General features: G+C 44.6%; 1 protein-coding gene across 2 annotated transcripts in view; it reads right to left on the bottom strand.

The window, feature by feature from the left end:
• Positions 1 to 24,190, bottom strand: part of LOC139540428 (reelin-like) — a 261,766-nt gene that overhangs the window by 187,546 nt on the left and 50,030 nt on the right. For both annotated transcript variants that reach the window (XM_071344234.1, XM_071344235.1), the window contains exon 2: positions 15,657 to 15,764. In XM_071344234.1, the coding sequence (XP_071200335.1) occupies positions 15,657 to 15,764 (108 nt within the window). The remainder of the gene's footprint in view (positions 1 to 15,656; positions 15,765 to 24,190) is intronic.

Raw genomic sequence — 24,190 nt, 5'->3', positions numbered from 1 at the left:
GGGTCGGTAAGCAAATTGGAGTGGGTCTATGGTGTCAGGTAGGGTGGAGGTGAAATTGTCCTTGACTAGTTTCTCAAAGCACTTCATCATGACGTAAGTGAGTGCTACGGGGCGGTAGTCGTTTTGCTCAGTTACCTTAGCTTTCTTGGGAATAGGAACAATGGTGGCCCTCTTGAAGCATGTGGGAACAGCAGACTGGGATAAGGATTGATTGAATATGTCCTTAAACACACCAGCCAGCTGGTCTGCGCATGCTCTGAGGACGCGGCTGGGAATGCCGTCTGGGCCTGCAGCCTTGCGAGGGTTAACACGTTTAAATGTTTTACTGACCTCGGCTGCAGTGAAGGAGAGCCCGCAGGTTTTGGTGGCGGGCCGTGTCAGTGGCACTGTATTGTCCTCAAAGCGAGCAAAAAAGTTATTTAGTCTGTCTGGGAGCAAGACATCCTGGACCGCGACGGGGCTGGTTTTCTTTTTGTAATCCGTGACTGACTGTAGACCCTGCCACATACCTCTTGTGTCTAAGCTGTTGAATTGCGACTCTACCTTGTCTCTATACTGGCACTTAGCTTGTTTGATTGCCTTGCGGAGGGAATAGCTACACTGTTTGTATTCGGTCATGTTTCCGGTCACCTTGCCCTGGTTAAAAGCAGTGGATCGTGCTTTTAGTTTCACGCGAATGCTGCCATCAATCCAAGGTTTCTGGTTTGGGAATGTTTTAATCGTTGCTGTGGGTACGACATCGTCAATGCACTTTCTAATGAACTCGCTCACCGAATCAACGTATTCGTCAATGTTGTTGTTGGACGCAATGCAGAACATATCCCAATCCACGTGATCGAAGCAGTCTTGAAGCGTGGAATCAGATTGGTCGGACCAGCGTTGAACAGACCTGAGCGCGGGAGCTTGCTGTTTTAGTTTCTGTTTGTAGGCTGGAAGCAACAAAATGGAGTCGTGGTCAGCTTTTCCGAAAGGAGGGCGGGGGAGGGCCTTATATGCGTCGCGAAAGTTAGTATAACAATGATCCAAGGTTTTACCAGCCCTGGTAGCACAATCGATATGCTGATAGAATTTAGGGAGTTTTGTTTTCAGATTAGCCTTGTTAAAATCCCCAGCTACGATGAATGCAGCCTCAGGCTGTGTGGTTTCCAGTTTACATAGAGTCAGATAAAGTTCGTTCAGGGCCATCGATGTGTCTGCTTGGGGGGGAATATATACGGCTGTGATTATAATCGAAGATAATTCCCTTGGTAGATAATGCGGTCGACATTTGATTGTGAGGAATTCTAAATCAGGTGAACAGAATGACTTGAGTTCCTGTATGTTGTTATGATCACACCACGTCTCGTTAATCATAAGGCATACACCCCCGCCCCTCTTCTTACCAGAAAGATGTTTGTTTCTGTCTGCACGATGCGTGAAGAAACCAGCTTGCTGCACCGACTCCGTTAGCGAGTGAGCCATGTTTCCGTGAAGCAAAGAACGTTACAGTCTCTGATGTCTCTTTGGAATGTTACCCTTGCTCGGATATCATCAACCTTGTTGTCAAGAGACTGGACATTGACGAGTAGTATGCTAGGGAGTGGAGCGCGAAGCCTGACCAGAAGACCACTTCGTTTGCCCCTTTTTCGGCGTCGTTGTTTAGGGTCGCCGGCTGGGATCAGATCCATTGTACTGGGTGGAAGGCAAAACACAGGATCCGCTTCGGGAGAGTCATATTCCTGGTTGTAATGATGGTGAGTTGACGTTGCTCTTATTTTCAGTAGTTCCTCCCGACTGTATGTAATGAAACCTAAGATTACCTGGGGAACCAATGTAAGAAATAACACGTAAAAAAACTAAATACTGCATAGTTTCCTAGGAACGCGAAGCGAGGCGGCCATCTCTGTCGGCGCCGGAGTATGTAAGTTTGTGTGTGTGTGTGTGCGTGTGCGCGCGTTTGCCTGCCTGTGTGTGCATGCGTGTCTATAGTTTAGTTCAGTTTATTAATTCAACCATTTAAAAAAAACAAGCACACATAAAACTTGAAAAAGCCATACATGCATGTGAGTAAAATCATAGAGGATAACACACAATAAAGTCTGGGACTTATATCCATTGTGGTCCTCCTTGAGACAAGATGGCTAGACAAGATCGAACACAGTTAAACAAAGTACGGCAGTGAAATACTAAAACAAAAACAGAGAAGAAGAACATCTATCTCATCATTCCAGTTACATCATAGGGGTTATTCATATGGGCACAGAAGACATCAAACATATTTTTTCTTTTTTTATCTGCCCAGAGAGGACATTGTTTTTATAGGCAGAGGCAACTCATTCCATTCTGAGGCTCCAGTATACAAGAAAGTACCTTTCCCAGCATTACTCCTGAACCTGTATAAGCACACATCAGCAAAACCTGATCTGGTGCTGTGATTGTGTGCATCCCTAACACGAGGAAAGTAATCACTTAGATATCTGGGTGCAGATATCTGGGTCCATAAATACTCCTGTAAACCAAACCTAGTCTAATCTGGGACACCCTAGCCTCAACAGGCAGCCAGTTTAGTTCCTGAAAGCAGCTCCTGCCTATGTGAGTACGTGGACTCACCTTCAATACTACCCTGATCAGCTTATTCTGGGCTATCTGGAGCTTCCCATTCATAAGTTTAGATAAGCCCCAAAACCAGAAAGTACTAGCGTAGTCAAAATGGCATTGAATGTCAGTGGTTAGCACTTTCATTGAGTCCTTATCAAGCAGCTTGGACTTTCTGGTCAAAAACTTAGTCCTGGCATTAACCTTCACTAGCACTTTATTGGCCATGCTCACACCTCCCAAGATTCCATCAAGGATACATCCCAGATAGCTAACAGAGGTTTTAGTAGTCAGCACCTCACCCCCTAATTCCACACTGATTTCAGAGGACCTACTCAATTTAGGTCTGGCTTTCCCTAAGTGCTTATTATCTCCAAGCCATTTGCTAATGTTAGTAAGCTCTGTGCTAAGTATGCTCTCCAACATAGTTTTACTTTTGTGAGACACCAGAAGTGTAGAGTCATCCGCATAAAGAAAAAGACGGCAAGAACAAGCATCTTTCATATCGTTAATATACAATAAAAACAGCAGAGGCCCATGCACGCTCCCCTGCGGAACGCCATAACTCATTGGTTTTGCCTGAGACAGTGAACCATTAACCTCTACTATTTGCATTAACCTCTACTGAAAATCATACATTAGACTTTGTTTGTTAACATATTCATACAATTGCTCATGTACAACTCTCTCCAGGATTGTTGATGCTATACAGAGGATAGGTACAGGCCCAGGGTCAGACATTATCCCCTTCTTATACAGAGGTATAACTTTAGCTTGTTTCATGTCCCTGGGAAAGATGCCTTGCTCAAGAGAGAGATTAACGATATGCATAATACAGGGGTCAATTTGCTCAGCAGAATCTATAAGAAACCTTGCAGGAATATTATCCAGGCCTGTGGTTTTGGAGCATTTAAGCTCTGCCAGCATACTGACTATTTTGGCTGTTGCTACCTTTGCAAAAGAAAAAGAGTTTGGCTGAACCCCTAACTCTACATAATACTTCTTGACTTGGTTGCTTCCATACAAACCATAACTGGTGGGCAGCTGGCTAACCAGCTTGCTGGCAACAGAAGTAAAAGAAGAGTTGAATTCATTGGCAACCTCTGCTTTTTCATATACCATCTCCCCCCTGATGTTCAGTCCAAAACTGTTTAGTTTGTTTTTGGTAGTACTACTACAGCCTAGTTCCTTAAATGATTTCCAAAGCTTTTTAGGGTCATTATTGTTCTCAATTATTTTCTCAGCAAAGTAACCCCTGTTAGCTTCATCCATCCTGCTCTGTGCTTAATTTCTGTGACCTTTATATAGGACAAAATCAGGCTGCTCTTGAGAGTTCTTACATTTTTTAAAGGCCTTATTCCTTGCTTGGATAGATTCTAGAATCTCATGATTAAACCAAGGGCTAGATCTCTGCTTTACCCTGACCCGTCCAATGGGAGCCATCACATTCACCATATCAAGGAATCTACATTTAAAGCCTTCTCAGGCACTGTCTACCCCTACACTATCCAGCACAGGTGACCAGTACATTTTACCCACTTCCTCCCTAAACTTTTCAATACAGTATTTTTTGAGTCCTCTGATTCTAACGGTTTTGTGACACTTAAATATATCTTTAAAAATCCTCCATGTGCAAAATGTAATAAAATGATCACTGATTCCATATACTATTACTCCACTTCTGCGATATTTTAGATTTATCAGACACTAATATTAAGTCAAGTCTTTTATCATTTGGGTCAGAGCAAGTCCATAATAACATGTGGGTTGGGCTAATCTTTTTGCAGACATCAGTATTGAAATCCCCTAACAAAATGATTTCCTTCAACAGGGAATCATTACAGTTTGTCAATGGTGTGTGTGTGTGTGTGTGTGTGTGTGTGTGTGTGTGTGTGTGTGTGTGTGTGTGTGTGTGTATGTGTGTGTGTGTGTGTGTGTGTGTGTGTGTGTGTGTGTGTGTGTGTGTGTGTGTGTGTGTGTGTGTGTGTGTGTGTGTGTGTGTGTGTGTGTGCATTCATCCTTCTGTAAGTGGCACAGTCAGGGTGCTGTCAGCCCAGAGTCAGGGAGCAGCCTGATCACAGGGAGAGTGTGTATGAGTATGAATCTGTGTATGTACAGTATGTATGCATGTGTGTGTGTGTGTGTGTGTGCGTGCGTGCGTGCAGCAGCTTGATCAAAGAGAGAGCAGAGCTTTTGAAGTCTCACAGGGACTGACAGCTCCGAACCCCATGGGAACCAGTTCCCTCCCCTCTCTACACCCCTCCATTGCTCTTTACCCCACACTACCCTCCCCCTCCTCTCTACCCATCCACTGTTTACTTTCCACTCCCTCTCTCTTTATCCCTACTTTCTCTCAGCATCATCTCCTGCCATCTTTCTCCACTTGGATGATCTGATGGAAGCATGGAGAAGCATACAGACACAGTGTTGCTCTCTCTCTCTCTCCCTTTACCTCTCCCCCCCTCTCTCTATCCCTTTACCTCTTCCTCTCCCCCTCACTCTTTCCTGCGACTGTAAGAACAGAAGACACTTTGGAACCTATCTATCATCTAACACACCAGCTAGCGTGTCATGATGGGTTGCCATCTCTCATCTCCCCGACAGCTAACTGACATCCAATCTGACTCTACAGCAGAGGCCCCTGACACTGACCTTCATCCTTCACTATGATTAGTGTGTGCGTGTGTGTGTGTGTGTGTGTGTGTGTGTGTGTGTGTGTGTGTGTGTGTGTGTGTGTGTGTGTGTGTGTGTGTGTGTGTGTGTGTGTGTGTGTGTGTGTGTGTGTGTGTGTGTGTGTGTGTGTGTGTGTGTGTGTGTGCGTGCGAGGGAGAGAAGGAGAGGAAGAGAGAGCGAGAGAGGAAGTGTGCCTGCGTGTGTCACCCCTCAACCACAGGTCAAGGTGCAGAGGGATTTTTAATCAGTTATTTATTTTTTAATCTAGGTGTGTGTGGAGTGGCTGTTAAGAGGTGCACTTTGTCACAGTGTGTGTGTGTGTGTGTTTGACTGATCTTCTCTCTCAGGCACCAAGCACGCCCCACAAATACCTCCTGACATGCAAATTAAGGAGAATATAAACAGAGCGCTACAAATGAGACATCCATCAATGACTGAAGGTTCCACCCGACTCAGCATCGCTGCAGCAACACCAATCACACACACTGTCACTGGGAATGATGGAACGCTGCTTACCCTCCCATCCCATCCTCTTTTCTCCTGGCAACACTCCTCTTTCTCCTCCTCCCTCTAATCTTTCACAAATTCCCTCTCTCCTAACTCTTTCCTCTGCCTCTCTCACTAATTCCCTCTAGCTGTCTGGTTTTCATCAGTCACTTTCTTGTTATACCCTCATGCTCATCTTTTAACAATTTTCTGCAATTTCACATCTCTGCTTTCTCTGTCATCCCTCTCTTTCCTTCTCTCTGTCCTCCTTCCCTCCATCTCTCTCTCTCTCTCTCTCTCTCTCTCTCCGTTCCTTTAATGTCTCTGCCCTACTTATTTCTCTATCTGTCTCTCAAGCATTATGTCCTGTCAGTCTCTATGACGTTTGCAAAGCCCTTTCTTGATAACAACAAAATCTCATGATTTTACCAATTTGACTTCCCCGACGTCCAATTTCAAAGTCATTCTTGAGCAATCTGCCTGCTTAAATCAGCAGTTGACTGCAGAGAGCCTTACAGAATCCTTTCCCTCCCTGCCTACTTGGGTTTCAAATGCAATACACAAGATGTGACATTACAGAGGCTTTCTTTGTTTCATTGAATGATGATGCATCTGCGAAAACATTTTGCATTCATTAGTGGTGCAGCTACAAACCAGTCTAACTGTGACAAATCAGTCTAACTAACTTTGAGTCATTATACACAGTGTGGGGTCCTATATATCATGTAATCACTTCTGTTGAATTCTGTGTGTGTGTGCGTGTGTGTGTGTGCGTGTGTGTGTGTGTGTGTGCGTGCGTGCGTGTGTGTGTTCGGTGTGTAAATTGTACATAAATTACAATTCACACAAGCACGCATGCACACAAACACATTAAGGACGATGCCAATTTTAAAGGGCAAATATAAACTGTGTGAGTTCCCTTTTAGAAACCAAAAGCATTGGAATGGAAAGAAAGGGCTTTTTAATGGAAGTCAAAAGAAGAGACATTCTTGAAATGATCAGGCAAGCTCACTCAGTTTAAATCTCATGCTGCTTTTCTGGCAAGAAGGCGTGTAAAGAAAGACATCCGTTCTAAAAGTGGACGAGCACAGGAGCACACAGACAAAGATTTAATGTATACAACTACAAAATTACAAATGTCTCTAACACGGTATTGTCACGTTGTAGAATAAATAGTAAAAAAGTACATAAATAGTCATTTTATGCTGCATTGTGTCTGTCTGTGTTGTCTCCCCTTGCAGTACGGCACAAACTATGGGTCCTGTGAATACACTACACTTAAACTTCAATAAAGACCGCCAGTCAATTGACACTATGTTGCCTCCTGGCTGCCTAACATAACATTGTTTTCTGTTCCAACATGTCGCCATGTTAGCGTAGCATGCTAATTACTACACCATAAAGTGCTGTGGTCAGCCACCCACGGGCTAGCGCGAGAGCATGGACCTCAGCTCAGCTCCACATATAGTAGGAGTTAAAGGGACTATATGGGATATTTACAGGCGTTTTTATACATTTTTACGAGTTATAATTTCAATTTCTCCAGCCGAATCTCCCAGTTTAAATGGCAGGGCTGCTGTTTGGGTGAAATATAAATCCCCGATTGTAGTTTTAAGCACTAAGCTAACCCAGTGTCACACACACACAAGGCTCAAACCAGAGGCCATATAACCATGGCATTGGCATACTGCAGTCTGCCCTAACTGGTACCTCTGTCACTCAAACACACACACACACACACACACACACACACACACACACACACACACACACACCACACACACACACACACACACACAAATAATTAAACAGATGTGATTCAATTCTAAATAGGATCCCAGAGTATGTACAATGACTCGGAAAGCAATGTCACAGTTAGACACACAGTACAGTCCCGCACAAACTGGCACCTCTGCCTCCCCGTCACACTCTTGCTAATCTGACAATGAGTGGATGTTGAGTTTTTACAACAGTAAAAGTTCAGGCTCAAAAGCTTTTTTCACTTTATGGAGAATGTAGTGTGGCCGTGGTGTATTGTTTTTCAGAGGGAGTGATATAAATAGGAATGGCAGCATTTGTCTACCTGTGTTTCTCTGTGTATGTGGTTCAGTACATGGATGTATGATTTCTGTGATTACTTGTAGTAGTTCAGAGTGAACTCATGACATTTTATGGAATTGTCCTCTCAGCAATGCTGTCTTCTCATTATTGCACCCAGCCCACCTCCTCAGGTCATCACATACAGATGGACGTTGGCTGGTTCGATCCGATTGAGTTATTATTAACTTTGGTTTGGTCTGTGGATTGGTCTGTGGATTGGTCAACAATTGATTTTGAATAGAAACAAGTCAGATCTGTAATAAATGGAATGAAGGTCTGTTGTTCTCTCTCTTCTCCTCTATCCGGCCCATGGAATAAGGTTAATAAGGTTGGATGAAATACTTATCTTGTAATCTTCCCTTGTTATGTTCATGCTTTGCTTTGTAACTCTAGGATCTTCATGCCTAGAATAATGCTTTGTAATGCTTGTTAATGCTTTGTGAAACCTACGCTTATTCCTTGTATAATGTAATCATTCCTTTTACAATGTTAATTAAATGTTTTTGCCTTTGATAGACAATTCTCAGACCTTTCTTGATTGCCTATTACTGTAACTCAACTATAGTTTCTTGCATATTGCTAAATCATCTTTATGGAGTCAGATAAACATTGTATTATGCTAATTGCCCATGTCTTATTATGGGTCACATGTGAGGTATATATAATACACAGTACACATATCAAATATTACCCCACTTCAGACATGAATGGGTTAACTTCTTATGGCTGCAGGGGCAGTATTGAGTAGCTTGGATGCCCAAAGTAAACGGCCTGCTCCTCAGTCCCAGTTACTAATATATTCATATTATTATTAGTATTGGATAGAAAACACTCTGAAGTTTCTAAAACTGTTTGAATTATGTATGTGAGTATAACAGAACTCATCTGGCAGGCAAAAACCTGAGAAAAAATCCAAACAGGAAGTGGAAATTCTGAGGCTGGTCGAGTTTCAACCAAGATCCCATTGAAATCACAGCGAGATATGAATGAGTATTCACTTCCTACGGTTTCCATTAGATATCAACAGTCTGTAGAACGTTGTCTGATGACTCTACTGTGAAGGGGGGCCGAAGGAGACAGGAATGAGTCACCACTGCCATGAGGTGAACATTCTTTGACCACGCACGCTCACATGAGAGGCAGCTCCGTTCCATCGCTCATCTGAAGTCAATGTAATTCTCCGGTTGGAACGTTATTCAAGATTTCTTTTAACAACATTCTAAAGATTGATTCAATACATCGTTTGACATGTTTCTACTGACTGTTACGGAAATTTTGGACATTTCGTCACGTTTTAGTGAACGCGCTGTAACGTCCTGACCAGAGTTCTTATGTGTTTTGCTTGTTTAGTGTTGGTCAGGACGTGAGCTGGGTGGGAATTCTATGTTGTGTGTCTAGTTTGTCTGTTTCTGTGTCCAGCCTAATATGGTTCTCAATCAGAGGCAGCTGTCAATCGTTGTCCCTGATTGAGAATCATATATAGGAGGCTTGTTTTGTGTTGGGATTTTGTGGGTGATTGTTTCCTGTCTCTGTGTTTGTGTTCTGCACCAGATAGGTCTGTTTCGGTTTTCACATTTGTTATTTTGTATTTTGTATAGTGTTCACGTATTCGTCTCTTTGTTTATTAAATATGTTGAACACTAGCCGCGCTGCATTTTGGTCCTCTCCTTCACCAATGGAAGAAAAGCGTTACAGAATCACCCACCAAACTAGGACCAAGCAGCGTGGCAATGGGCAGCAGCGACAGCAGCAGCAGCAGCGGGACCAGGAGAAATGGACTTGGGAGGACGTTTTGGACGGCAAGGGTTGCTACACATGGGAGGAGATCCTGGCTGGAAAGGATCGCCTCCCATGGGAACAGCTGGAGGCAGCTAGGAGAGCATAGGCAACCGGAGACAAGAACCGGCGTTATGAAGGTACGCGGCTAGCACGGACACCCGAGAAGAAATCCCAAAAATTTCTTGGGGGGTGGCTAAAGGGTAGTGTGGCGAAGTCAGGTAGGAGACCTGCGCCCACTTCTCACGCTTACCGTGAAGAGCGGGAGTACGGGTAGACACCGTGTTATGCGGAAGAGCGCACGGTGTCTCCTGTACGTGTGCATAGCCCGGTGCGGGTTATTCCACCTCCCCGCACTGGCCGGGCTAGATTGAGCGTTGAGCCAAGTCCCATGAAGCCGGCTCAACATATCTGGCCTCCAGTACGTCTCCTCGGGCCGGTGTACATGGCACCAGCCTTACGCATGGTGACCCCGGTTCGCCTACACAGCCCAGTGCGGGTTATTCCACCTCCCCGCATTGGTCGGGCTACGGGGAATATGCAACCAGGTAAGGTTGGGCAGGCTCAGTGCTCAAGGGAGCCAGTACGCCTGCACGGTCCGGTATATCCGGCGCCACCTTCCCGCCCCAGCCCAGTACCTCCAGTTCCAGCACCCCGCACTCGCCTTATGGTGCGTGGCCCCAGCCCAGTGCCACCAGTGCCTACACCACCCACCAGGCTTCCAGTGCGTCTCCAGAGCCCTGTTCCTCCTCCACGCACTCTCCCTATGGTGCGTGTCTCCAGCCCAGTACCTCCAGTGCCGGTACCACGCACCAGGCCTATAGTGCGCATCGAGAGTCCAGTGTGCCCTGTTCCTGCTCCCCGCACTAGCCTTGAGGTGCGTGTCCTCAACCCGTTACCACCAGTTCCGGCACCACGCACCAGGCCTACTGTGCACCTCAGCAGGTCAGAGTCGGCCGTCTGCCCAACGCCGCCTGCACTGCTCGTCTGCCCAGCGCCGTCTGAGCTGCCTGCCTGCCCAGCGCCATCTGAGCCATCCGTCTGCCCAGCGCCATCTGAGCCATCCGTCTGCCCAGCGCCATCTGAGCCATCCGTCTGCCCAGCGCCATCTGAGCCGCCCGTCTGTCCCGAGCCGTCAGAGCCGCCCGTCTGTCCTGAGCCGTCAGAGCCGCCCGTCTGTCCCGAGCCGCTAGAGCCGTCCGTCAGTCAGGAGCCGCCAGAGCCGTCCGTCAGTTAGGAGCCGCCAGAGCCGTCCGTCAGTCAGGAGCCGCCAGAGCCACCAGCCAGTCAGGAGCCGCCAGAGCCGCCAGCCAGTCAGGAGCCGCCAGAGCCGCCAGCCAGTCAGGAGCTGCCCTCCAGTCATGAGCTGCCCTCCAGTCATGAGCTGCCACTCAGTCATGAGCTGCCACTCAGTCCGGAGCTGCCACTCAGTCCGGAGCTGCCACTCAGTCTGGAGCTGCCACTCGTCCGGAGCTGCCCTTCAGTCCGGAGCTGCCTCTTTGTCCGGAGCTGCTTTTCAGTCCAGAGTTGCCCCTCTGTCGTGAGCTACCCCTCTGTCGTGAGCTACCCCTCTGTCGTGAGCTACCCCTCTGTCGTGAGCTACCTCTCTGTCTTGAGCTACCTCTCTGTCTTGAGCTACCTCTCTGTCCTGAGCTACCTCTCTGTCCTGAGCTATCTCCTCTATCTAGGGGGGGCCTTGATGAAGGTTCCTAGACCAAGGTCGGGGGCGAGGGTCGCCACTCAAAGGACGCTAAGGAGGGGGACAAAGACAGTGGTAGAGTGGTGTCCTCGTCCTGCGCCGGAGCCGCCACCGCGGACAGATGCCCACCCAGACCCTCCTCTTGAGTTTTAGGGGTGCGTTCAGGAGGGGGGTACTGTAACGTCCTGATCAGAGTTCTTATGTGTTTTGCTTGTTTAGTGTTGGTCAGGACGTGAGCTGGGTGGGAATTCTATGTTGTGTGTCTAGTTTGTCTGTTTCTGTGTCCAGCCTAATATGGTTCTCAATCAGAGGCAGCTGTCAATCGTTGTCCCTGATTGAGAATCATATATAGGAGGCTTGTTTTGTGTTGGGATTTTGTGGGTGATTGTTTCCTGTCTCTGTGTTTGTGTTCTGCACCAGATAGGTCTGTTTCGGTTTTCACATTTGTTATTTTGTATTTTGTATAGTGTTCACGTATTCGTCTCTTTGTTTATTAAATATGTTGAACACTAGCCGCGCTGCATTTTGGTCCTCTCCTTCACCAATGGAAGAAAACCGTTACACGCGCTTTGTGACTTTGGAATTGTTTACCAAACGCGCTAACCAAAGTAGCTAATTGGACATAAATAACGGACATTATCGAACAAATCAAGCATTTACTGTGGACCTGGGATTTCTGGGAGTGCATTCTGATGAAGATCAGGGAATAGGGAATATTTATCATGTAATTTCTGGTTTCTGTTGACTCCAACATGGCGGCTAATTTGACTATTGTTCTGAGCTCCGTCTCAGATTATTGCATGGTTTGCTTTTTCAGTAAAGTTTTTTTTAAATCTGACAGAGCGGTTGCATTAAGGAGACGTATATCTATAATTCCATGTGTATAACTTGTATTATCATCTACATTTATGATGAGTATTTCTGTTGAAACGATGTGGCTATGCACTATCACTGGATGTTTTTGGAACTAGTGAATGTAACGCGCCAATGTAAACGCAGATTTTTTATATAAATATGAACTTTATTAAACAAAACATACATGTATTGTGTAACATGAAGTCCTATGAGTGTCATCTGATGAAGATCATCAAAGGTTAGTGATTCATTTTATCTCTATTTGTGCTTTTTGTGACTGCTATCTTTCGCTGGAAAAATGGCTGTGCTTACTGTGGTTTGGTGTGACCTAACATAATCGTTTGTAGTGCTTTCGCTGAAAAGCATATTTGAAATCAGACACTTTGGTGGGATTAACAACAAGATTACCTTTAAAATGGTATAAAACACATGTATGTCTGAGGAATTTTAATTATGAGATTTCTGTTGTTTTGAATTTGGCGCCCTGCACTTTCACTGGCTGTTGTCATATCGTCCCGTTACCGGGATTGCAGCCATAAGAAGTTTAAAGGACACATACAGACAGAATATGTCTTTGTCTGCCACTCTGGTTCTCTTCTTCAATTTTTTCTAAAACGGTCCTCCCTCTCCATCCTCTTTCTCCTTTCATCCTAAAGGACAGAGAGAGAGAGCGAAAGAGCGAGAGAGCGAGAGAGGGGATGTAGACTAGAGGAATCTGAGCAGAGCCACTGAACACATACAGTCAGTGCTTGACTTGGGACGAAAAAAGTGCATTAGATTATCCATCCGTCCATTAGATTATGGTCACCAAAATTCACAAATGGCCTGCTATTGAGAACTCTGAGTATTTTAAGGGTTCATACATATTTTCCATGACTTCTCCATGACTTTTAACCACATTTTCATGACTATTATTATAGCCTACATGAAAAAGAAAGCATTATTGACACTTGAAGACTGCTGTGTCTTTTCCCATGTAGGCCTTCCATCTCTTGCCATTGTGCCATTGGTCAAGACACTTAACCCCCCCCCCCACACACACAGTTGTCAACATGTGGTCAACCCTCGATCTGTAGAGCTGCAGAGTGTGCAGGCTTGGCTTTTGATCAAGATCCTGTTGAGCAGCTGATGTTTAGGCTACAATATGGTTAGATGTTGACGTGAACAGAAGTCCCACACCCAGTAGCTATCCTGGAGGATGGTTGCCACCCTTGATATAAAATATAGCAACATTACAACCAAATACTTTTGTTTTTATTAAATGATTCCCTCATTCAATGAATCAGGGATAAAATGGATAAGGTAGGCTACTTCAAAGCTAGGTATCTAACTAAACATGTTTATATATAAGGCTAAAATATTTGTTTCAGGGGAGATCTATGCACATCAAGAAATTTGTCAGTTACGCTACGTTGTCACAAATGACATGGCTATTGTTTAATAGAGGGGAATCCCAGTTTTTCAACTGTGCAGATGTATTTAGAGGGAAGAAGGCGACATCGACCTTGATTCTTAGTTAGCTATAGTTAAGTAACAAGATAACTGCTACAAGTTACGTTTTGAATTGGCTATCTTATCTAGTTAGTCTGTCTGTCATTATACTGTACCTGCTGGTGAAATGTCGCGCTCTCTCTCCTATGGCCACTCGCACTGGCACACAAGCAGCACCCACAGACACACACTGAAGGGTCATTCTGATGATGGCTTATATGTTGATTTTTCATTGATTGATAGGCTAATATTTAAGTGTTCCTTCATTAAATACATTACAAAAATTATGAAATAAATGCTTTCTCGTGACCTTACAAACCCAAATTTTACAACTTTCAACAGCGTGTCATGCGCATACAAGCTGGCCCATTTTCAATCTGCACAATCTCGAACTGACAGCCTACTGTCCCGCACAGATTCACAGACTAGTGGCAAATAAACTTGAACAAAGCCATATCCGAAAATGAATTCCCAATAGCCATCGCTATTCAATGCAGATCCCGCCTTCATTCCGCTTTGATCAACCTTCTTTGCCTTGGTGTTTGCATCTTTGAGGCGCCGTTTCGGCTCGCTGGACAACTCTGGCCCCAGTAGAGCTCTTCAGCTGAAACTAGAGTGGATGACTGAGTAGTCTAGTGACTACCACTGTTGAACTTTTCCGGCAGAGGATGAGACTGGCAGAATGGGCAGCTACCCATCAGTCTGTCAGTTTGTCCACACATTCTTCAAATGAATGAGTCACAGCTCAATTAGTCTCTGTGAAGTAAAGGTGACACAATGTTGGAGGCCCGGAGCTTGGACGCCTTCCCCAAAATCAGGGTTGCAAATTGTAAAGAACTCCAGTGGCGGAGGAAAAGACAGAGTGGACAGTTTGGGCACAGTTCTGGGACTGGAGCCCTGCTCTCTGTGTGGGTCCATTATGACCACAGGAGACCTCCATCCTGGCACACTGGGCTTCCCATCCGCTGATATCTCAATTTAGGCACCTTCTCGGTTCAACTCATAGACCACATTAACCTTACTGCGTTACAGTTCTTGCAACTGAGTTTCTCTGTTAGACCAAATTGTTTAACGATGTACATGGGGTTCCTGTGAATTCAGTCCTATAATTCAGTTAGGCTGCAAAACAGGCTTTAGATGGTCAGAATTGGAGTTCTATCGTTTCAGCCTCAAGCACCAGCAGGCACAAAGACGATGAATTAGTAAGTAAGCAAGAATTCAAGTCCTTGACCTTTTCTAAAAAATGTCAAACCCATGCCCAGTAAACACCAATGGTATCTATACAGCTATTGCATCCCAGAATTGAGCCATTCCATTTTTTCACTGAACTTCAAGCCCGTGGCTAACGCTGATGGTAGAGATAAAGCTATGACATTACAGGCATGTTTTCACAGGCCTTGTGTGTACATGTGACTGCTTGTCCTGTACACCAGCTGAGGATGAATTGTCATACTATAGTCAGTCAGTATGATCTCTTTCTCTATTTTCCACTGTTCCAACTTCTCCTGTGGTTTAGAATGTACTTCCCACATCCTTTAACAGCACATGTAGTACCTCTGGTATTTCCCCCGCTCTATGGACAGATCTCCGTTCCCTTCATTCTACAATCAAACAGCAAGAGTGTATCAACCCCAACCCCAGGCCACATCAACCCCAGTCTCATCCATCATAGCCTGTCTGACGCGCTGTGTGTGTTCTTTGGGTAGTGAGCTGTCTGACTGAGTCTGGACTGGGATCAGAGGCCTGTGGAGGAGGAACTGGGAGAACCTGGGATCTTAATACACTAAAGTGGTTTCCTTTCATTCATTTATGCATTGTTCTGTAAACATAGGGGGGAAGTGATTTGCCAGTAACTGCTGATCAAGGAAAGGAAATCATATAATAGTCCACTATGGAATAGTCAACTGATTGTTCATCATTTAGGTCTAAGCTTCATAGTAGATGTCATTCGTTGGTTATCATACTGTTACTGAGGATGTCCAGAACTGATAGGTTGACTTACCGAAGCCGAAGGCAGCAGGAGCAGGGATAGGAGCAGACTGGACAGGAGTGGACGTGTAGAGACCGGTCACCAGCAGACCATCAAAATACATACTGGTGGAGACAGTCACTGTGGAGAGACAGAAACAAGAGTGTGAAGCACTGCTAAGTTATTTGGTCATCTTTTCTTCACACACATTGGAATAAACACACAAAGAAGCAAGCAACAGGCAAAATAGTAAATTCATAACAGCGTGTTGGAATAGAGAGCACTAGTAATGTTTTTTTTGTTTGTAGGAACTAACTTGTTGGCCAATCCTATGGTGAAAATAATTGTGTTTTTGGAAAAATGCTAAAAAGAAGGTATGTGGTAAAAAACAGGTTTGTTCTATGAAATAATCTTCATCAGCTAAAAATTTCAATTTTGTGAAATTTGAAGCATTTATTAAAGTATGCAATAAAAACAAGTACATAATGCAGATAAAGGCTTCATAATTAATAAAGGTCATGTTAACGGACTGATATTATCATAGAACACAACATAAAGGTCATGTTAACTGACTGATATTATCATAGAACACAACATAAAGGTCATGTTAACTGACTGATATTATCATAGAACACAACATAAAGGTCATGTTAACTGACTGACATTATCATAGAACACAACATAAAGGTCATGTTAACTGACTGACATTATCATAGAACACAACATAAAGGTCATGTTAACTGACTAATATTATCTCATAGAACACAACATAAAGACTTCATAATTCATAAAGGTCATGTTAACTGACTGATATTATCATAGAACACAACATAAAGACTTCATAATTCATAAAGGTCATGTTAACTGACTGATATTATCATAGAACACAACATAAAGACTTCATAATTCATAAAGGTCATGTTAACTGACTGATATTATCATAGAACACAACATAAAGACTTCATAATTCATAAAGGTCATGTTAACTGACTGATATTATCTCACAGAAACAAACATTTCAGACCTCCTTAGCCTGTTAACCTCAGACCATATTTTCAGCGTTTATCCCATATTCCCATTCTTTCTCCATTCATTTTCCCCATAGCAATGGCTGAAGGAAACAAAGGTAACTCATTTCTGGTTTTAAGGACTACAATCTGGCGAGCGCTATCGCAAAACAAGATAATATGAAGTTAATACAAAACACTCAAACCAGAGGTATGGCTCTAATTGCATTACCTCCCTGCAAAGTATCTTAATCACCAATTACTGTAAATGCTAATTACTTACAGGAGCAAGATCAAGGATCAACAACAACACTAAGTCCTAGTCCTGTAATTACTCCAGTAACATACAGCAGACCACATACTGATGCTAGATAATTAGCCAGTGTGATGTGTATCTACCTGGCAGAGAACATACCCGCCACCAGCACTCCTTTAACACTCTCCCTGCTGCGAACGAGCCTAACGAGCACAGAGTGTTCACGAGGGTCTGGCAATTAGAGAGGGGGAGGGGTAGAGGGTAAAGGGGGTAAGGTGAGAAGGAGTCCCCTAAAATAGGGAGGGGGTTGTATAAATAACAATATTTGTATGGGAGAGAGGGAAGGGAGAGGGAGAGACGGAAAAGACGGGAGAGAGGTGGGGGCACAGATGTGAGTGCAGGTGCGGGGATGTTCCGGAGGTGGGGGTTGCACCCAGTTATAGATGCCAACTATGACAAATGTTACTCCACCCAACAAATAAGCCTACGGCAGCATAGGGAAAATGGCTTTCTGGTCTCTGTGGAGGTCCGGGTCAGATACTAGGAGTGTTCTGTTATCTGATCTAACCACCCACTCTTCCAAAGTGTGATATACCACAGTATACCTGCTGGGGAAATCAAAGATCCTTATTGATGAGTCAATGAAAGGGGTTTGATGAGCTAATCAGCTACAAGTCCAAATGTCACAGTGTTACTCGGGGACTAGCCAACCCATGCCAGGTAGCCACAGTGTAGCCCCGAGGAGCAGACAGTCGATCAACAGTGTATCCAGCAGGTTAACTAGCTATTGGTTTTCTGTATAAATCTAATTCTGATTGACAGGACCACAGTACCACAAGACTACATTACTGGAGTTACTGTAAAACCTCACTAGCCACAGCAGGACTATATCAATGGATTTAAAACACCACAGGACAACTTCACTGTAATAAAATATCTCAGGACTACATGACTATTGAGTGACAGGACCACAGGACTACACAACTACACGATTACATCACTAGTGTAAAACATCACTGGACTAGACGACTATTGACTGACAGGACCACAGCACTACACGACTACATCACTACATCATTGACATAAAAACACCACAGGACTACATAGCTACATCACTGGAGTAAAAACAAACTAGCATCACTGACTTTGTGGCTCATGGCTTGGCCTGGTGCCAACCAGACAGATCCTATGGCAACGAGGGGAAAACCAAGGCTCTAAAGGAATACAGTACACTCCCAAAACGAATATGTGTCTGGCTGGGTTCTGTATGTTAAAGAAGAAAGAGAGAGGACCAAAGCTGACCCGGGATCCCACCTCAGTTTGTTATGGAACTGGGTGAAGGATGAGAGACAGAGACTCGTAGTGCAGTGGTGTGTGTAATACAATCTGTGTCTGGGTCTGTTTAGGTGTGGGGAATTTGGGGAAGCAAACTTCTGTGGCCTCATGTCTGTCTGTATGTCTCTGTCTGTCTCGGTCTACGGATGGTTGCGGTTCCAGTGGTGGACTGCATGACCCCAGTTGAAAAGTAGTCCCATTTATACTGACAAAAATCTAAACTTAACATGCACCAATTTCAACGATTTTACTGAGTTATGGTTCATATAAGGGAAACAGTCAATTGAAATACATGAATTAGGCCCTGATCTATAGATTTCACATGACTGGGCACGGGGCGCAGCCATGGGGCCTGGGAGGGCATAGGCCCACCCACTGGAGAGCCAGGCACAGCCAATCAGAAGGAGTGTTTCCCCACAAAAGGGCTTTATTACAAACAGAAATACTCCTTAGTTTCATCAGCTGTCCGTGTGGCTGGTCTCAGATGATCCTACAGGTGAAAAGCCAGATGTGGAGGTCCTGGGCTGGCGCGGTTAGACGTGGTCTGCAGTTGTGAGGCCGGTTGGACGTATTTGGCAAATTCTCTAAAATTATATTGGGGATGGCTTACGGTAGAGAAATAAATATTCAATTCTCTGACAACAGCTCTAATGGACATTTCTGCAGTCAGCATGCCAATTGCACGCTCCCTCAAAACTTGAGACATCTGTGGCATTGTGTTGTGTGACAAAACTGCACATTTTAGGAGTGGCCTTTAATTGTCACCAGCACAAGGTGCACCTGTGTAATGATCATGCTGTTTAATACGCTTCTTGATATGCCACACCTGTCAGGTGGATGGATTATCTTGGTAAAGGAGAATTGTTCACTAACAGGGATGTAAACACATTTCTGCACAACATTTGAGAGAAATAAGCTTTTTGTGCATATCGAATATTTCTGGGATCTTTCATTTAATCTATTGAAAGATGGGACCAACACCTTCGTTGTTGTTTATATTTTTGTTTAGTACATTTTTTTATTTTATTAATCAGTCACCCAATCAAGGCAGGGCCCACCAGTTACCCACATGGGTCCCTGCTTGTCAAACATCTCATTCCTTCCTCTTGGGCCAGCCACAGGCCTGGGACTAAGGGCTTAAGCCCCTGCATTAATCCAGCACTACACCTCCCTGTCTGTCCCCTCATCTCTTTCCTCACTCTCTCCTCCCTGTTGCATCCAGAGTATATGAGCGGAAATCCCGCTCATCGCTCCATGTCCTTTCCAACCACTCCGCTAAAAACCGCTCCACGCTCACAGAAAGAAAAACAAGCTCTTCAAATTCGCTCCATTCATTAAAATCACAATTTAACCAAAATCCATCAATTTTTTTGACTACCCGAACCTACAATTTGGTTTTGAAGTATTGAAACCAAATCATTTGATTTGGAAGAAAAGTCAACATGAAAAGGTGAATTTAAGAAGTGCACACCATTTCAGATAGGCTATATGTCATGTTAAACAGCATATAAACACTCTAAATAGGTCAGGAGCCAGACAGGGAGCCTACGAAGGAAAGACAATTAATTATTTAGGCTACATTTATTTCAATTATTTCAAGGCTATAGCCTGAAAATAAATATATTGTGAAGCATTTGCGAGTGTGACACAACACCATTTAATTGTATTTAATCATTATAGTGTATACATTGCGCATATGGGCTGTGGCTTACTTGGACTTCAATACAAATTAAACAGAAAATGCCTTATTAGGCTCAGTCTACAGTGTCTTTGAATTCATTTTTAGAAACAGGAGTGTGGCCTGTGTCTGTGGCTTCAGGGTCAAGCAATAGTGCTTGGAGAGCAGGCCAGCAGCAGAGAATATCATCTCCGCACTTGCAGAGCCACTGGGGATGCTAAACACCTACTGTCCCTCCTCCCTGTCTCTCCTCCCACTCTCTCCACCCACTCTCTCCTCTCGCTCCTCCCACTCTCTCCTCTCGCTCCTCCCTGTCTCTCCTCCCTGTCTCTCCTCCCTCTCCTTCTTCCCTCCTTCTCCTCCCTCTCTCTCACCCATCTCTCTTCTCTCTTTCTCTTCTCCCTCTCTTTCCTCCATGTCTGTCATCCCTCTCTCCCCTCCATCTCTCTCTCTCCTCCCTCTCTCCCCTCCCTCTCTCTCCTCCCTCTCTCTCCTCCCTCTCGCTCCTCCCTGTCTCTCCTCCCTGTCTCTCCTCCCTGTCTCTTCTCCCTCTTTCTGATCCGTCTCTCTCATCCATGTCTCTCCTCCCTCTCCCCTCCTTCTCCTCCCTCTCTCTCACCCCTCTCTTTCCTCCATGTCTGTCATACCTCTCTCCCCTCCCTCCTCCCTCTCTCTCCTTCCTCTCTCTTCCCTCTCTCCCCTCCCTCCCTCTCCTTCCTCTCTCTTCCCTGTCTTTTCTCCCTCTCGCTCCTCCCTGCATCACTCCTCATCTCTCCCCTTGTCTCTCTCCCAATCTTCCCACTCCAGCCTTTGTTAATCTTTCTCCACACTCCAGTCAAATTGGGCATGCTCCGCTCCTCTCTGGATACTCGTCTGTCTCCTCCCTGTCTCTTCTCCCTGTCCCTCCTCCCGCTCTCTCCTCCCTGTCTCTCCTCCCACTCTCTCCTCTCGCTCCCCCCCTCTCTCCTCCCTGTCTCACCTCCCTCTCTCTTCCCCCTCTCTCCTTCCTTTCTCTTCTCCCTCTCTTTCAAACCGCTCACTCCTCCCCCTCTCTCCTCCCTCTCACTCCTACCTGTCTCTCCTCCCTGTCTCTCCTCCCTCTCTCTCCTCCCTGTCTCTCCTCCCTGTCTCTTCTACCTCTTTCTCATCTGTCTCTCTCATCCATGTCTCTCCTCCCCCTCTTCCCTCCCTCTTCTCCCTCCCTCTTCTCCATGTCTGTCATCTCTCTCCCTCCTCCCTCTCTCCTCCCTCTCTCCCCCTCTCTCCCCCCCTATCTCTTCCCTGTCTGTTTTCCCTCTCGCTCCTCCCTGTCTCACTCCTCGTCTCTCCCCTTGTCTCGCTCCCACTCTTTCTACCCCCTATCTCTCTCCTCCCTGTCTCTACCCTGGTCTCTCCCCAACCTGTCTCTACTCTGGTATCCCTCCTCCCATTGTTTTCTGTTCTCCCTCCTCCATTTGTCAACCTTCTCCTCCTCTCTCTCCTCTCCTGGCTTTTTTTTTTCGGGTGGGGGCTGTTTACAGATAAAATATCAGTTAATATATTCAGTTTATATACAGTGCATTCAGAAAGTATTCATACTCCTTGAATTATTCCACATATTGTTGTGTTACAGCCTGAATTAAAAACGTATTACATTTTTTTAAATCCCTCACACTACCCACAATAACCCATAATGACGAAGGTAAAACATGTTTTTAGAAATTGTAGAACATGTATTGAAAATAAATACAGAAATATTTAATTTACATAAGTATTCACAACCCTGAGTCAATGTAGAAGCACCTTTGGCGGCGATAACCGATGTAATTCTTTTTGGGTAAGTCTCTAAGAGGTTTGCACACCTGGATCGTACAATATTTGCTCATTATTCTTTTTTAAATTCTTCAAGCTGTGTCAAGTTGATTGTTGATCATTGCTAGACAGCCATTTTCAAGTTTTGCCATGGATTTTCAACCGATTGCGTCCAGGACAAAAAGTTAAATTCTTTGCCACATTTTTTGCAATATCACCTAATTGCGTGATTGCAAAGAGGAGGCATGTTTTGGAATAAAAGTAAGAAATAAATACAGAGAAATTATCATATTGATCAAATAGTGGTCCCGTGTGGCTCAGTTGGTAGAGCATGGCGCTTGCAACGCCAGGGTTGTGGGTTCATTCCCCACGGGGGGACCAGGATGAATATGTATGAACTTTCCAATTTGTAAGTCGCTCTGGATAAGAGTGTCTGCTAAATGACTTAAATGTAAATACGATTTTGTAATAGTAGAATTGGTATGTAAAAATAAAGAAACAAAAGGAGGTGGACTACATCCCCAACTCCACATCACAATACCCCAAACATGTCTCCGTCCAGCTCTCTCCTGGCTTTTAGACAAAAACAGCTTTTAGTACTAAACATCCTCCACTGTCCTGCATGTCCCTACATGTCCCTATATACTGTAATCATACCACTACCTGTCCATATATACTGTAATCATACCACCAACTGTCCCTATATACTGTAATCATACCACTACCTTCCCATATATACTGTAATCATACCACCACCTAATCCTATATACTATAATCATACCAATACATGTCCCTATATACTGTAATTATACCACTACCTGTCCATATATACTGTAATCATACCACCACTACCTGTCCCTATATACTGTAATCATACCACTACCTGTCCATATATACTGTAATCATACCACCACTACCTGTCCATATATACTGTAATCATACCACCACTACCTGTCCCTATATACTGTAATCATACCACTACCTGTCCATATATACTGTAATAATACCACTAAATGTCCATATATACTGTAATCATACCAATACCTGTCCCTATATACTGTAATCATACCATTCATGTCCATATATACTGCAATAATACCACCACCACCTCTATCCCTATAAAATGTAATCATACAACATACTTTCCCTATATACTGTAATCATACCAACACATGTCCATACAAACTGTAATCATAACAGTACCTGTCCCTATATACTGTAATTATACCACAACCTGTCCCTATATACTGTAATCATACCATCACCTGTCCCTATATAATGTAATTATACCCCCACCTGTCCCTATATACTGCAATCATACCACCATTGACTGCTGCTTTTCAATATACTGTAGCTGAAACATAGTATTTTTCTGTACCGTATTTATCTATCTATTTTCAACTTCACAAGTCTATCTAGGCTCCGCAAGCTGCTGGTGTGGCATGTAATGGTTGAGTGAAAAGCCAGTGTTTCCTACGGAGGGTATGATTTAATTTCCAGCATTGTGTTGGAAAGCATTATATTTATGACATTCAATACATCGTGTACAACACACCTATTACACCGCAGCTCAGGAAAGTAGTGCATTCAAAATGCTCTCACATTCACAATCACAAGCAACCATCACACTTATACTGATTTTCTCCCCCGCACGTGTGCTAGTTTCTACATTCTACATGACCTGCATGCTGAGGTTATCCACTTCACTCCCCCACACCCACATACACACACACCCACCCGTCCAACATCAGAGTTTGTTGAAAGGGATTTTCTCACTCTCTCTCTCCTCTCTTTCCCTTTCTCCCTCCCTCTCATTCATAGAACTGTGTTAATAGTGCTCTGTCTCTAATACCTCTGCATGCATTTTCTACTCCTTCACTGCAGTGGTACCTGAAGTCTGTTTGATGTAGAGGGGAATGAGCGGAGGGGGAGGGGCAAGGGTTAAAACAAGAACAGAGGCCCAGGGAGATGGATGGGGAAGCGAGGATGGAGATGGGTGGATGGAGGGATGGAAGGGAGATATGGGGTAGTGGAGTAGTAGTCCATAGAGACTAGCGCTTCGATCAATACCGATGCAAGATCTGCATTATTTAGACAGGGCTTCTGTGTATGTGTGTGTCTGTCTGTCTGTATCCCCTGACAGGTAAGATCTGATTGGCTTATGTGTCTAGTCCATTCCATCCATGGGTGAGAGAAGAGTGATACAGCGCGCACACACACACACACACACACACACACACACACACACACACACACACACACACACACACACACACACACACACACACACACACACACACACACACACTCACACACACACACACACACACACACACACACACACACACACACACACACACACACACACACACACACACACACACACACACACACACACACACACACACACACACACACACACACACACACACACACACACACACACAGAGAGACACACACAGACAGACACCCTTCATATATCTAAAGAGCAGGGTGGAAG

The sequence above is a fragment of the Salvelinus alpinus genome, chromosome 15 (assembly GCF_045679555.1).
Source record: "Salvelinus alpinus chromosome 15, SLU_Salpinus.1, whole genome shotgun sequence".
Classification (NCBI taxonomy): domain Eukaryota; kingdom Metazoa; phylum Chordata; class Actinopteri; order Salmoniformes; family Salmonidae; genus Salvelinus; species Salvelinus alpinus.
This window is presented reverse-complemented; position numbering and strand designations above follow the sequence as displayed.